Source organism: Mauremys reevesii, linkage group 4 (genome assembly GCF_016161935.1).
Source record: "Mauremys reevesii isolate NIE-2019 linkage group 4, ASM1616193v1, whole genome shotgun sequence".
Classification (NCBI taxonomy): domain Eukaryota; kingdom Metazoa; phylum Chordata; order Testudines; family Geoemydidae; genus Mauremys; species Mauremys reevesii.
In genome coordinates, this window is record NC_052626.1 from 67,656,349 (window position 1) to 67,668,597 (window position 12,249).

At 40.1% G+C, this 12,249-nt stretch overlaps 1 protein-coding gene across 2 annotated transcripts in view; it reads left to right on the forward strand.

Moving 5' to 3' along the window:
* Positions 1 to 12,249, forward strand: part of DCAF5 (DDB1 and CUL4 associated factor 5) — a 94,539-nt gene that overhangs the window by 46,560 nt on the left and 35,730 nt on the right. For both annotated transcript variants that reach the window (XM_039535245.1, XM_039535246.1), the window contains exon 6: positions 4,580 to 4,793. In XM_039535245.1, the coding sequence (XP_039391179.1) occupies positions 4,580 to 4,793 (214 nt within the window). The remainder of the gene's footprint in view (positions 1 to 4,579; positions 4,794 to 12,249) is intronic.

Sequence of the window (12,249 nt, forward strand, 5' to 3'; positions counted from 1 at the left end):
CAAAATCTTTAGGGGCTTATATCATCCACATATTGAGCATCATTTAGAAAGTCGACAGTTGAATCAAAAAGGTATGCAAGATTTTAGATGTCGCTACCTACACCTGCTATGACGTATGCCTCAGCTGCTTCCTTAACCATCAGACCCTCTTCTTCACCCTTCCCTATGTGAGTCTTCTATAAAAGTTCTCCTCTTACCATGCATACTCCTGTCCATCCCCATCCAACTTTCTATATACAATTATCAAACATGGTCCCCATTTGGCTATAAAGCACTAACTCACTTCTGCCATCTCTGCTTTTACCTCTTTCTTCCCTCCTCCCCCCACCCTTGACTCCCCAACCACCTGCTGCTTTGCTTCATGGAATTGTGCAGGGAGTATGCAGTGTAATCTAATTAAATCACCCTTGCAGTGGGGAGCTGGAGAGCAAAGAATCTGATGCAGGCATGTCCTGGCAGGAAGACAGAAACAAAATGTCAGGTAACTGGTGCAACAAAATAATGAATTCTATGGCCATGAAGTCTGAGTCCAGGGAGCCCTGATTGAGATGAAATGGGGTAGATTGGACCATTGAGTACTTTTCTAGCTGTCGACAGTCTTGGAAAGATAACATTCAATCAGTTTACATTCAGCTCATGTGTTTGAGCTTCACTGCAACCAGAGAAACTTAATGAAAACTGAGATTCTAGAGTACAATTGCACGGCAATGGAATTGCAGAATACATGGGACTCTACTGATCAGAGCTGTATTTACATTAAAAGGTTAGCTTGCATTATGGGGGAATGTGAGGGCAGAGGCTTGGTGCTTTTGAGGGGCCTTAAATATACATTTCCATAGCTTCAGACTTCTTTTTAAGTATAACCTTAACTCTGAATTTCTTTTGGGCTTGACTTGCATTTGAGATAAAATATTCTTTTAAAGTTTTGTTTCCTCGAAGTTACTAAACCGTTCACAACATTAAATCTAACAAAGTTTTTTGTTTTTGTTTTTTGTCAAATAATGTTGCGACCACTATGGGAGACTAATGCAAAGGTCTGTAAACCAGTTTCCATCTGCTTTAATGTTACGTTACTACTATAAAATGGCATTTTTAGAATGTGTCTTTCATACAGCTGTCAGTGCATAGCAGTCACAGCCATGGAAAGGTTACTATAAGAGAACAGGTGGGGACAGTAGACTGGGAGAATTGTAGTGGGCTGATGATAATGAGTATTGGCATGGGGCACTGGTGGGCACTATTATTTCTAGGTTGTACAGAAGTTGGTTTTGAGCAACATTCTTTAAAAAAAAAATCAGTAGTGATGCAAGGAGAAAGTTCAAAGAGCTGGTGTAGGGGAATCATCTGTGCTCATCAAAGAGGGGGAGAGGGAAAAGGGAGTGTGTGGATTGTAAGGGGGAACAGATATAGTGAGAGAGATGGCCAGAACTGATGAAATGGAGGATGTGGCGAGATGACCTCATGACGATGGATGGAATGGCCTTGTAAACTTTTAATGTTTAACAATAAAACACTGTTTAAACATGAAGGTTTCTTCTGGGGCTAGTTAGTAAAAAGAAAACACAACAGTTTTCTTTTGTGATTGTGTATGAGTGAGAGAGAGCTGCTTTTTGTAGATTTCAAGTTTTCATTTAAAAAATAAACACCTCTTTTTCAGGTTTTTGGTGAACATTTTTCAGTTTTTCCACAAAATGTTGAAATTTCCTACAGAAAATGCTGACTTTTTTTCCCCCCTCATTTTCATGCAATTTTTCACCAAACAGACACACCCCATTTCTCAACCTGCTCTTTTTTCCCTCTTCCTTCTTAAACTAGCACTGACATACACATGCAGCTTGAAATCTAGTCAGAGTGTTGGGTTTTTTTAAAGCTGTTACTTCCCCCTCCCCCCATTTCCAAGAGATCTATTTTTTTTTCTCCCCAGTTAGTTTATTGGGGTGGAGGGAGGGGAATACAATCCCACAAACAACAAGGGTGACTGACTATACAGGGGAAGCAGTACTAACAAATGGAGGGAGGCATTTTTTTTCTCCCTCCTACCCTTTTTCATTGCTAGGCCAGGTCTAGGCTACAGACTTTTACCAGCATAGCTATCTTGGTTAGGGGTATGACAAGGCAAGATCTGTGACCAACATAACTACGCTGGTAAAAAACCCTATTATACACACAGTTACACTGGCAAAACTGCACTTTTGCAGATACAGCTTTTTTTTTTTCTGTGATATGTGTGGCTTGGATAAGCTACACTGGCAAAAGCACAGCTTTGCCAGTATAACTGCATCTACCTTAGGGGCTTGTCTACACTAGAAAGTTGTGCCACTTTAATGATACTGGCATAGATAAAGCAGTACAACTCCCCTTAGTGTGAACACAGTTATGCCAGTATATCTGTTCCCTTACAGAAAGGAGGATAAGCTATACCGGCATAAGGCATTTTTGTACCAGTATAACTGTGTCCGCACTGGTATAACTATATTAGTTTAAAAAAAAATCACACCCATAAGTGACATTATACCAGTACAAAATCTCTGTGTAGACCCAGGCCTACGAGCTCTTTGCTGATACAGTATAATGGTATAGCTATATGAGCAAAGCCTTCCAAATGTAGACCTGGCCTCAGTGAATTCAAGAATATAGTTACAAGTGTTACTTGTAACACTTCTAGGTACTTTTGTCTTTTAAAAAAACAACTTTCCCCCGTCACATTTGTTCCCTTCAAAATAGGTTGGAAATGGTTTCAGCCTCTGATATTAGGTTTCCATACTACCATTGTCTCAGACTTCATAAAGAAGTCATTTACAAAGGAGGCTTTCAAGGGTTTGTAGGTTTAATATTTAGGAGTAAAACCCAGGATAAATTTTCAGAAGGGACTGGTGATTTTGGGTGCTTAAATTGATATCTTATGGGGCAGGGGGCTGATTTTCAGAAAATGCTGAGCACCTGTTCTCTGAAAATCAGATCCTTTTAAGCACCTTGGGTGTCCAATGTGAGAGTCATTAGTCACTTGAAAAACGCCTCTAGTTTCTTCATGGAAGTCCAGTTCTGGCCACTGAGGAGGGGAAAAAACTGAGCCCATTTAAAACACATTAATAGGTTCTTCTTGACTCTAACCAAAGAGCAAGTATCTGTTCAGTTTTACAGTATACGTCATGAAACAAGACATGCTTAAACCTTTGTGGAATGCAGATTCCCTTCCATGGGGAGTGACTCACTTTTATAAAAGCTTTGGGCAGAGAACTATATCTGAAAATATGATGCATTAAAACCTATGAGTCAACTTCCTCTGAAAATATGTGACATCTGTACGCACATGCCTGTTAGCTACTGAGGTGGACAAGATTTCACAGCTGTGTACAAATCAGCTGGTGAGGACTCCCCCAAACCCATGAATGAAAAGGTCTATCTCAGATGTTGTGGCTGGAGTCATTAAATCCCTTAAAACCAGACACAGAGCAAACAAAAGATTTTTCCCCATTCGTAAGGATGCATTTTGAAGTACAAAGGAACCCAAGCCTCACAAACTGGATTTCAACCAAGTTTCTATAATCCTGGGCACCTGAGGGAGGCAAAGAGCTTGGCTTTCCTGTAAAGAAGAATTTTTAGGGTCTGGGAACACCAACATTCACTTTTGTCTTGGACACGTGACCAAGAGTTGACATAGATACACTGGTTACTGTCAGCATGCTGGGTGAGGCTATGGACTTCTACCATGTAAGACTTTTAGGCAATAGTGTCATATATATAATATAAGCTTTGTCTACTTAGCAGTATTTGTTGGTGGTGCATGTTTGCGATTGGCTAACTCTTATCTTATGCTTTCTCATAATAACTTAACTTTAAAGTAGTCTTTTATTTAAGATACCTAGAGCTGATTGTTCTCACTAGCAGTCAACACAAACATTACCTGATGTGCTGTAGAGATGTAAACTGTAAATGGAAGCTGGAATGAGGGAATGGTCTGAGAAAGAGCTGCAGCCTCCATCCTCCAACATGGTAGCAGAAAAGTATTAGCCCACACTAGTTAAGGCACTGGATGAACCAAAAGATCTGAGTGCTGGTAGTGTAAAGGCAAATAGCCCAACCCCTTCAACAGTAGGTTTTTTGTTTTTTTTTTTTTTAAATTAACAATTGTAATCATCTGTGTCTTAGAATTCCCTGCATGGGACAAATTCTATCTGCTGCACATGGGGGTAGGAAGGAGAATAAAATCTCTGTCAATTAATCAAGCAGCACTAGCCTCTATCTCCAGGCACCTTTCTAAACTGAGCACTTTTTATAGCTTGTCATTCAAGCTTTGACTCAAATTTGCTTGGGAATGGGTGCTTTGAATGGTTTTTCTGCAGAAATTGGGCAGAGAGACTTTATTCAGATATATAAACAATTTTATACTGCAGCATAATGAAAATGACAACACCTGGAACAAAGATCATTCTGCAGAATTTCCTCTTCTCTTTAAAACTCTGATAACTACACTGGGAGATCACATATATATTTTAAGAGTATCAACTGTGTTTCACTTTTTATGTACACTTCAAATTTCGGGCAGCCTGCCTGACTTATTCTCTCTTTACTTTCCTAGTTCACTGCTCCGCTATGGTGGAAATCTGTCCCTTCAAAGTGCCATGAGTGTCCGATTCAACAGCAATGGAACCCAGCTGCTGGCACTGCGTCGGCGTCTTCCACCAGTCCTCTACGATATCCACTCCCGACTGCCTGTCTTCCAATTTGACAACCAAGGTTACTTCAACTCGTGTACCATGAAGAGCTGCTGTTTTGCAGGCGACCGTGACCAGGTAACGGGCAAGTGGTGCCCTCCCAAGCTCATGTGTTAATTACTCTGTGCAAAAGTAGAGGCTTTCGTGAGCATTTGAAAACAACTTTTAAGAGCCTTCTCTGATTTGGGGGATATTACTGAATCCAGAACACGGGGGGAGGGGAGGGAGGAGGAGTTGTCCTTAATTTCTTCCTGTTGCAATACTACACAATTGTAAGTGAAAAATAATGCATTACTACATCTGAATAAAGTAATCTAAAATTAGAAAATGTGTTTTCAAAGGAAACTTGTAAATTAGCTCTCTGAAAGGTCCATTTGATCAGTTTTCACACCTGTGAATTAGACAATATTGTCTAGGTCAGAAAATTAAACTACTTATTTAAAGCCAGAGAAACAGGCCGGTAAAATCAAACATTGTGGGTATTTAAAATTTCTTTTTTCTCAACTTACATGTCAAATTTCATTATTTTACAAGTAAAAACAAATGTTTACAACTACTGGAACCACAAAACCTGCCCAGCATGTGAGATTTCCCCTGATATCAATAATAAAGATTTTGTAATCAGAACTTAAATTTCCCATGCAGGAGATAGAATAGAGCCTCTTGTAACTATAAGGGCTCGGGCATGAAAACATATTTCTGTTACTGAAGTAAGTAGATATGACTAAAAAGCATAGGGAGTAGGTATGTTTGTGCATTTCTAATCAGAGTGCACAGAAGCAGTACTGAAGGCAATTTAAAAATTAGAGGAGTTTGCCCCAAGGAAACTTAAAAAGGACAAAGAAATATATTACAGAAGCAAATTAACCCGTTATATGTTTGGAAACATGCCACTACTTATGGGTCCATAATGAACAAACCTAAAGATGACACTAGTCTTTTTCCTCTAGAGGTCAGAGTAGAACTACAATCAGGACCCAGATAGACCTTTTAGCATTATGCTTTTTATACTTTTTGTTTGTTTGTTTGTTTTTGCGGGGTGGGGGGGTGGTGGATACATGCATTACTTTATGGGAAGAATGTGGGCATTCTTCACTGGGCCTGTTCTTTGCTTTTTGAAAAACCCGATAGACACAGGTTATCTGGTTCAGTTAGGAAGCTGTTATATAAGCATTACATACAATGTGGAATCTCTGAGCAATGGGAGATGCACTTCCTGATGAAATTTAGAGCAGGGAAGGAAAGAGGGAAGCTGAGACATAAAATGGAACATCAAGAGACAATTGGGGCAGTCTTCCAAAATGGCAAACTTATTTTAGGGTGTTACGTAAAACCTTTCACTGGTGCCAAAACATGTACATGTAACTTAATCTTTGGTGTGGGGAAGTCTGTTAACTGCAGAAATGTCAAATATAACAGCATACTAATCACACCTAGTACATCAGTCAACCAAACTAAAGGAAAACTGCAATGACTTTTTTTCACCACTGATTTAGAGGACTCCAAAAATAATGAATTGGAATATGAAAGTTCAAGAAACTACACAGCAATAGTTAAAAGTAACTAACTCGATATGTTTTAAAATATCCAGTGATAGGAATTGGACATGTAGGGGCTGTCACTTCCAACAGGAATTGCATCCTGGTAGGGCATATCTAGACATGAAGATAAGAGCTGGAACCTGCAGCCAAATCCACAAAGGATACAGGACAGGAGACTTCTGCAGTTCTTTGTAAGACAAATTCTGTACTTTGGCGGGTGTGTTGGAGTTCTTTATTTTTTGTGTGTGATATGTGTCCATTCTTGAAACCAGAAAAATTACAGAATTTACAGAAAAAGAGCTTGGAAATTTGCTCCCCTCTGTTTATCTTGGAGTGTTATGCTGCATCCAATTACTGTAGTACCTTAGTGCCTTCCACATAAAATCAGTAGCAAAGTCCCTAATGAGCTTTGTGGAGTCTGACACCTTTTCCCTTTATGGGGTCAGAACTCTGCTTTAGGTGAGGGGTTGTTTTTGGAGGTAGGAAGATGTGAGGAAGGGCTTGGAAATAAAAGGGATGTTAAATTTGTGAGTGTCACTTAAGATAGAAAGGCGTTCTCCGGCTGCAGCTCTCGTTTCTTGTCTTCTGGTATGTGCTAAGCAGACAATATGTATGATTCAGGCCTCGTTTTTAATTTTATGTTCCAGACATCTTCAGGAAGTAACTCAAGATTTAATATTTTACATTGGACCTAGCGATTAATACCTTATATTCTATTCCAATTTTCAATTAAAAATACTGAGTATTGTACAGAAGTTGAGACCACCTGACAAAGTTGTATTTGATTTAAAAGTTATACTCCTAAATGTAAAACGTGGTTACCAAAGGCATACCTCAGTTGGGCATGGGATGGGGTTGTGTTGAGGGGGCTGTACTTGAAAAATGAGTTCTGTCAACTAAACTAGTGACTTTTTAAATTTATTTCGTCTTTGGGAGCTGGGGCAGGAAAGAGACCATTCTAAGGGGTCTCAAAGATGAAGCATGAGTTACGGAACAAGTCATAAACATATTAGCAAGTGATCAGGAAAAAACATGGAGGAAGAAAAGTAAATTTCCTGGATGGCAAATTTTATTGAATGTTTAGGGATAGGGGAAGAGGTAGATTTCCATGTCTTTGTCCTCCTTTATATTATTCACTACTTAGCTTAGTTTTACATATATATTGGGCTGATAGCTGAATATAAAAGTTAATTCCCACTAGAGAGCATAAAATACACTCTTCATTGTATGGCAAAAGTCCTAAATAACCAACATTGCTAAGAATGTAGTTTTGGCTAACAGAACTTGTAGATGATTATTTGTCCAGACAGTGATGAAGATAGAGACTCTTGAGTTTTATGGCCATCAGGCTGTACAGGTGTTCTTGCATTTCTCTCTTTATAGGGCTTTGAGCTCTGGAATCCCTCTCTCTCTGATAGACTCTGTTAACCATCCCATGGAACAGAGATAGAAAATGCTGTAATATTTGTAATTGAGACTGGGAACCTGCTGCAAGTGATTTGCATGCAGGCAAATGATATTAAAGCAGGCCTGCTGCTAGTAAAATAAAAGCCTAATGTCAATGAGTTAGTATCATTGTTCCTTGAAGCTGTAAAAAGTAGAAATGTTCATTCTTTAGCCTCACTATGAAATTGCTGAACTAAAAATCATACAAAATATAAACTGAACCTCAATCATTAATGAAATCGAGAGAAAGGTTATAAAAGTGCTTCACTGGTTTGCGTTCCTTTTGGACTTGCAGATATTTTGGGCACGTAGGCTGTGACAAGAACATATCCCTTTTGTTGGGCAGAGGCTAGCTAGCCGTACTTCTTTCTATGCCCTTGGTTACTGGCCTTTGTGTTCCTATGAAAGCATCTGAATCATTCAAGTCTGAACACTAACATAACCGTTGTCCTTACAAACCTGTTGAAATAATAAACAGAATATGCAAGATTTTCCCCCGAAATGCCAGACCCTCAATCTAGTTTGCTCTAAATAGCTGCATTCTTTTTAGTTTTTTTTTTAATCAATCCATAATGAATTTCCATTTATTTGGATTATAACTGATAATGATATTAGGGCCAGATTCTGCTACCCTTACTCATGTTGAGTGGTGTATTACTCTTCTTCAAATACCTAGATTCTTATGGTGACCAAAGTACAAATGAAAACTTTTATCGTTTGGATCCACACAAAATTCTGCCCTTGTCCTAGGTATTAAATATGAATACACTGTTCACATGCCACTTACTAAGAAGCCTCTCTTCCTTTTACAGGAGCTCTGATCTTGATCAGTGAATGAACACAATATAAGTGTCTTGTTTGCCTTAATTAGGAGCTCAACTCAGCCTAGCCTAGCTGCTCACACACCCACAGAAGAAAATAAGGGATGTGGGGAAGGCAGATTGAACAGGCACAACTTTGGCCTTAGTTACACGAATGCACCCTATCAACTTTAGAGGGACTGCCTGGGTTTAAATGAAGAGCACACTTTGTCCCAGTACATATACACTTAGGGCAGGCCTACACTAAGGGCGGGGGTCGAACTAGGGTACGCAAGTTCAGCTACGTGAATAGCGTAGCTGAACTCGAAGTACCCTAGTTCGAACTACTTACCCGTTCAGACGCCGCGGGATCGAACTCCGCGGCTCCAAGGTTGACTCCGCTGCCACCACCGTTTGCAGTGGTGGAGTTCCGGAGTCGACCGGAGCGCGCGGGGAGTTCGAACTATCGCGTCCAGATTAGACGCGATAGTTCGAACTCCAAGAAGTCGAACTCACCGCGTCGACCCGGCAGGTAAGTGTAGACTAGCCCTTAGTGGAAGGCATTTGTATCTTAGTGTTGGGTGATGGTATAAAACCTGAAGATAGATAAACTTCCTGCTCATGATTCCCAGCTATATGTGGTGCAAATGAACAGAATACCAATCACCAGCTTTTATTCCACACTATATATGTTTTGAACCACTCCAGGGCCTGTGGTAATAAAATACAGCTGGTTGTTGCTTGCTTCAATAAAAGGGTTAATTTGTTTCCTGTGAATAGAACAAAAAGTGTCTTGAATCTATGGCATGCCCTCAGACATTACATCACCACTCAGCCTCTTCTGTTGACATTACACCGAAGGGGAGTTTCAGGAATGCACAACTTGCTGTACTGCAGACTGTTCAAACTCCCTATAAAGTTACAGCTTTCGTTATGTTTAACTCTGCACACTAAACTCTGGTTAGGGATAATATGATTTATGCCCATCAACTAATCAAAACATCAGTACTGCTTTCTTCCAAACAGGGTTAGTTATATGGTTGCTAAGCCCCATAAATGGGGGGAGTTGCTGTGGTATGGAAATATAACTTTTGTTGTACTTCCCTGCATGCGTTCTAGTTAAAAGGACATTTTTTGAGGCAGTGGTACTTATCAGTGTCTAATTCTTTAAAAATTAAAGGGGAGTTTTCCTCTCTAAAGAGTACATGTATGCTTTTCCTGTGCGAAAGGATGCCGGAGTATGAATGGTAGCTCACGTCAGGTCTTGAAATGTAAAGAACTCAGTGTGCAAATATGTTTTTTTGTTTTGGGGGGGGGAGGGGTGGGGGTTAGGACAATTCCTTACATAAAAAAGAATTTAGTGTCTCATATATTTTACAGAGATAAAATTGGTGTCTGTCAGCTTGCTCAATGGCTGGTCTTCATTAATAAGATCGATTTATTTATTTTATCTATTTATTTTAAAAGAATGCAGTTGGAACTGAGCTTTGAGTATAGAAGTTGAAGAAATCCAATTCCATCGCCAAACATTCACTTTCAGTGTTTGTCTTCCCTTCCCCTCCTCCCATCCCATCCCAAAAGAAACTTCATGGGATCTGAGTCACAGCAGAAGTGATAGAGAATGCCCCCTTTGATTCTGCTGACTCCCCCTCATCTCCCCGCAACCCTCCTGTCCTGAACATTTCTTCTCCCTCATTTCCTGCAGACCTTTGTAGGAGAGCTTTAGTCCTCCGGACATTGAGGTCAGCACAAAAGGAGCTGTAGTCCTTTTGCTACTTTTAGGCTCTGCAGGCAAGGAGCCCTGATTTTGAGTACTTTCAGAGGTTTGCAGAATTGGGGCTTCTTTTATGTGCACTTTAGGAAATCTGCAGTGTAAGGACTTGTCTCTTCAGGATGATGGGTGTGGTCTGGTCTATGATTTAAAAATAATAATAATAATAATGACCTGTTGCTAACAAAATAGGGGCCAGCAATGGGTACAGCTGAACTGGTACTGAATGCTGTTTAACTGCAAGTGTAGACAAGAACATAAGAATGGCTGTACTGGGTCAGACCAAAGGTCCATCTAGCCCAATATCCTGCCTACTGACAGTGGCCAATGCCAGGTGCTCCAGAGGGAGTGAACCCAACAGGCAATGATCAAGTGATCTCTCTCCTGCCATCCATCTCCACCCTCTGACAAACTGTGTTCAGAATCAAGCTTAAAATCTGCTCTTTTCTAGACAGATAGTGATAAGAAGGCTAGGAATTTTGTATTCTCATAATTAATAGAATTTTCTATTCAGTGGGTTCAAGAGAGCAGGAAAAGCATGCAGGATGCCTGCAGCTGTAGCAATGTTCAGAAATAGTCTACATCTACTCCTCTTCCTCTCTGCGTACATAGAAACGTTGTCTTTGTTTTCTTTGGAACGTAGTGAAAATATTTTCCTTGCTGCAGAAATCTGCAGTCATAGATTTTCATTTTCTTCTCCCAGTGATTAAAAATTCAGTTTTACTATGCAGTGAGTCTGCAAAACATTGATTGATAGGTTTTGATGACAGTTTTGTATGACAGGTCTTTAAAATTGCCCCTTGGACACTCCGTTGCTTTTAAGATTGGGGTGTGTGTTGGGAGTGAGAGTAGTGGTTTGATTTGAATTTTCAGTGCAGTTCTTTAGTCTGTTACACAGCCATCTGGCTTTTCTTGTTCAATCGGTACAGTTAATTAGACCAGCATGTCTCTTACCGGGCAACAATTGATCAATTACTGCAGAGAAAGCCTTTGGGGATCTGTGTAAGTTGATCAGCACATGGTTAACAACAATAGTTGATGATGAATGTTTTCTTCTCCAACAGGTTTAATTGGACAAACATTGTATGCTTTGTAAACATTTATGTAAATGTTATAAATGGAGAAGATTCTTCTCTGCCCTTGACTTGCTTCTTGAGGATAAAGGGAGGTTTTAAGTCCTGTTTAATTACTTAACGTGGCTCAAATTGTAGCATAAAGAACCAGCCTGGAAAACAGTTTCAGGTTAATAGAATTGTGCTGATTAGTGTGAAAAAGGATAACTTTTTTTTCTTTTAAGCCAGTGTTTTTGTTGTTACCATAACACTTAGGAGCCGCACTGTGGTGGGCACTATACGGACACTGAACAAAAACATGTACCTGTCCCTAAAAGTTTACAATCTAAGTATGAAACAAGACAACAGATGGATACAAACAGATTGATGGGGGGCGTACAAGGACCCAATAAGACTATATTGGCCAGCTTTATGAGTAGTGGGTCTTGTGCACCAACGGCCTAATCATAGTGTAGCACCCCTCTCCACCTGCTTACCTCCTTTAATGCCAATCTTCTTACAGGTTTTGATGGACAGGTCTGGGTTCTTTTGGATCCCGCCACCCACTCAGCAGGGTGAATCTTCTTTATTTTTTCTATGAAATTATTTGGCGGTGCCTCCACCCCCCTCGCTCCTTCCTGGCAGGGACACCAGGGCACCTTGGGCGGAAAATTCTAACTACAGACACATACAATATATTCAACACAATAAACAGGAGACAAATACATCATCATAGGGTGAAACACTATTTTTAGGGTCACCGGTGCCCACACTGAAAATACCCATGACTTGATGTAGCAAATGTAAAATTAGTGTCCCGTTGGTATGCGTACTTTGCTGGGGGCCTTGATGACCTATAACCACAAAATTCTTCTCTGCAGTGGTTTAGCAGTGTGGCGGACTGGGTTCAGTACAGCCCAAAGG